Genomic DNA, 4,314 nt, shown 5'->3' on the forward strand with positions numbered 1-4,314 from the left:
TCAAATGTTACAATACAATTCATTAATAAAAAATACAGTACATTTTTCCACACGCAAAATAGGCGCTTTGTCGTCGAGTTGCGGATACCAGCCCGTTGCACCAAGTACCAAGTACAGTACATTTGATGTAACGTGGCTTTTATGTGGCTATAAGAAGCCAATTTCCATTAGGGGGTATTTGGCAGGTTGGGGGGTCATAGTCTGTTCCAATCCATTTTAAACGAAATGTAAACAAAACGGTTTGGTTGAATTTCTAAGTAATCACTCAATAAATCGGATACAACACTTTCGCGTGTAATCGAAGATTTTGACTTGATGTCTCTTCACTTTTTTAACAATGTTCATTTGAATAACATCGCAACATCGTATTTGAAAAATGGTAATCAAAAATTGAGGTTATTTTTTAATTAAAAATAACCTCATAATAGACTATTGTCTATGGGTGCATAGTGCTGTATGGAAAAAACCATTCAGTTCATTCACTTAAAGTTATTATATCATTTAGTGAATCTAAAATTTCAATCACAATCAAACGACTATCTAAGTGTAAGATTTAAAATTTAGTTTATGGAAATTTTAAATATGCTTTTATAACCTATAGGTTATATAATGAAAACCGCTGGTACGACTAAATTCAACAAATCAATTCATTCAATCAATCGATTGATTTGAAGTTTGCAGTAAAATTGGCCATCACTAAACTATGGTGGGGCCAGTGACTTGTTTGTTTATGTTTAAAATGGATTGAAACAAAGTATAAATGTGTTGCGTGACAAGTTGTGAAGAGGGCCAAGACTCTGTACTCACATGTGAGCTCTTGCCTCTCTCTAGGCAACACGATAGAGTAGAATAATCCACAGGGATTGACATCACAAGGCCCACATTGACACGCAAGTGTTACAGGCCTTTTAGAAATAAGATTTAAAAAATCCTTAACAAAAAATACACTACATTTCATTAATAAAAATAACCATTCTTAAATTAATAGTGAAAATAATAGACACAAAATATAATTAAAACGTCCAATTAATAATCATTCTGAATTATGCAAAATACAATGAGTACCGAGTTACGTTCCTGAATTTTAACTAAAATATTAATTATGCATTTCAGAGTTTATCGGTTGCCCGACCTTTAGTGTCGGTGTACTCGGAGAAGTCCGAGATAGTGCAGGGAGTCGCCCAGCCGCTCCCATTCGTGTTCAAGTCCTCAATCCGCCCTGACCTGGTCAACAATGTCCATGTGTCGATGTCCAAGAACGCGCGACAGCCGTATTGCGTGAGCAAGGAGGCTGGTAAGCTTTTAATTTCTATGCTATGACTGTTAATTTTTACAGCTGATTTGTTCAGTGCTTCAGTGTCATGTTAATTTAGGTGCACCCACTTAACCCGTTAAGGAAAGTTTCTCAGTTTCATACACCGAACTTTTGCTATAAATTACCAAAAATTTACCATTACTAAGGTAAAAACCTGAATATAGTAGGAATCATAATTAGATGTCCCAATTTATAAACAAAGGGAATTAACAAAAATACATTTTAAATGGTAGTTTTCTATATTTGACGATAATGACATTTAGAATTATTTTCAAGCTGTAGTCTTATAAAATTTACAACAGTTAAAGTCGTAAATAATTTTATGACACTGGTAACACAATCAAAAACATTTTTGTGCGATTCGCTCTGGACCTTTTGGAGGGAAAAGTGTCGTTTTTATTTTGACTTTCAATTATTTTGTGAAATCTAGGTTAAAGTGGAATAGGATAGTACTATTGTGCCTTAATCGAAGATTAAAACGCGAAATTATACGAATCTCGAACTAAAATACCCATATCGGCCCGTTCTAAGGAATCCCGAATCAATCCAAGCACGCCGCCTCAAGTTGCCTATCCTCTTTGTGGCGGCCATATTTACAGAAAAACTTATTTTTATGTTTTCGGCTGAGGGACTTTGTTTCCATGGCCAGAAATAAATTATTATAAAAAACATTTTTGTGCCGTCGTTTTGTCATAAATGCTATCCGAACTTCGTTTCTCGAACTCGAAAGTTTTTGTTTCCGCAGTGGATTCAGTTATTGTGTGTAGTTGTTGAAAATTTTGTTTATTTTTAAAATAAATAATTAAAATTGTAGGAAACAAGAACTTTCTCCTTTTCGAATTCTGTTAAAAATAGAAGGTTTAGCACATCTGCATTTACATTTTGACAATGACATGTCTTTGTTTACATTTTGGACGTCTAATTATGATACATACTATATTATTTATTATTTTTGTTGAGTTGTCAATGAGGTAACTTTCTATTTCAGCCTGAAAGTCTGCAGGCAAAGATTTTAAACTATGAGCTTTCAGTTAATAAGAATACTTTAAACAAAGGCTTAGAGTCGTATTCCAGAATTCTACTCAATGCTCAAGTCAGGGTTTGAGCAGACTTGAGTATGATTTCAAGCACTGGAAATACGACCCTAATGGCAAGGACTTGAGTATGATTTCTAGTGCTTTGAATCATACTCAAGTCCTGACTTGAGCGTTGAGTACAGTTCTAGAATACGAGCCTAAGAAACTACAAGGTTATTTTTAAAATACTAACATCATAAACAACAATTTTGGTTCCATGACTTTAGAAAACAATAAAGAACGATGGCGACATCCCGTGTGTTTTGTGATCCAGTGTTTTTGGCGACGTGCTATATCGTGGGAGATCTATCAATACTTGTGCTTCATTATCAAAGCATCAAAAAAGCTAATTGAGTACAGCCTGTAGAAGCTGGGGTTATAAAGTTGATATAGGTTATGTTTATAACATTGTGCTGTATTTCGCTTCAGATGTTTGTTCGTAGTAGCAGATAATATAAATACTAATATAGATACTAAAAAAAACCGACCTCAAAAGTACGTTGAATTGCATATAATTACCAAGTTTTATTGAAATCGGTTACCGGAAAGTGCGCAAACCCGGATTCATCCCCTAGTTCGCCACTGTACGGGACTTGACACAGGAGATAATAAAAATCGGTTCTCACTATTCAAAGTATATTGAGAGAGAAAAACTCCTTGAATTGGAGAATAGCAAAATCAACCATTAAAATAATTGCTCCTTATAATGAAATTTAGGCGCTATTTATAAAAATGAATCTTCATGCGTGAACAGCCACCCTTAGAGGTGGACGATTTTCTTCAAAATTAAATGGAGGTACCCTCTTTCCAACAAAAAAAGAAACATGAAAATCGGTTCACAAATACCGGAGTTATCGCGTAACATACATACAAAAAAACAGTCGAATTGAGAACCTCCTCCTTTTTTGAAGTCGGTTAGAAACAACAAGTTTTCAGTTTGTTCCCAAAAATAATAAAGAACTTCCTCCCGAGTATTCCCAAACTCTGCCACATTTAATATAAGTTATCTTTTTCTGCACCAATAAAAATGAATAATGTGCCCAAATGGCAGAAATCTGCCACAAATTGTCACACTGTTCTCAATATCAGTGTGACTTTAACATTGGCAAGAGGTCTCTTGTCAAAACGTTCCTTTGCAACTTTCATTATCTCTCATTTAAATATGGTCTAAATGTTTTTGTCACATTGTGTTTTATTTTTTGTTTTATGTCATTACTGTCTAATTGATTATTTCATTAGTTATTTTATAGTTTTAATGTTTTGTGTGTGTACTATAAAATAACCAACACTTCAGGTACGTAAACATTTAATCATGCTTAAAATGAAACTTACGTACAAGTACGTCACCAAATCTATGGTCCAACTGAACCAATTGCGTTGTGTTTTTGCATCTATTCTAAAATACAATGTTTTACATTTTTTTAATACCCTACTTCTAAAAATATACAAAAATATATTGATAACTAGGCATAAACTAAAACGCTAAATTATACTAGCAAAGTCCTTCGTCGTTGTTGGGGCAGCTTTCGCCATCCTTCTTTACCAATGAAACTTTTGTAAGTTTTTATTATATTATATAACTGCCTCCGTGGCCGAACGGTTATCATGCCGAACTGCCACGCAGAGGTCCCAGGTTCGATTCCCGGGCCGGGAGAAATAGTTGTATGGCCTACAATTATTTCTCTCGTGTGTTTGGGTGTAATTTGTGGTTGTCTATGTGTGTGTCCATGGCACCCGCGACACAGGGTTTTCCCTAGTGCGGGGCTATGTTGAGTGTGTGCGTTATTTATTTATTGAATTACCGAACACTTTTTAGATCTGTATCCACACCCCAGACACTCCTTGCAATGGTCGAAAATTATTTACATTCAGCAAGTCGCTATTTGCGCAAATGTGTGCTCACGAAGCTGTGGCGCCTCATTA

The 4,314-nt window shown here is 34.9% G+C and overlaps 1 protein-coding gene across 1 annotated transcript in view; it reads left to right on the plus strand.

The window, feature by feature from the left end:
* The window catches only part of LOC113234422 (60S ribosomal protein L4), a 25,671-nt gene that overhangs the window by 474 nt on the left and 20,883 nt on the right, over positions 1-4,314 (plus strand). Inside the window, exon 2 of the mRNA XM_026469733.1 lies at positions 1,114-1,294. Coding sequence (XP_026325518.1) covers positions 1,114-1,294 — 181 coding nt within the window. The remainder of the gene's footprint in view (positions 1-1,113; positions 1,295-4,314) is intronic.

This window comes from Hyposmocoma kahamanoa, unplaced genomic scaffold (assembly GCF_003589595.1).
Source record: "Hyposmocoma kahamanoa isolate Upper Pololo Valley unplaced genomic scaffold, ASM358959v1 84, whole genome shotgun sequence".
NCBI classification, from domain to species: domain Eukaryota; kingdom Metazoa; phylum Arthropoda; class Insecta; order Lepidoptera; family Cosmopterigidae; genus Hyposmocoma; species Hyposmocoma kahamanoa.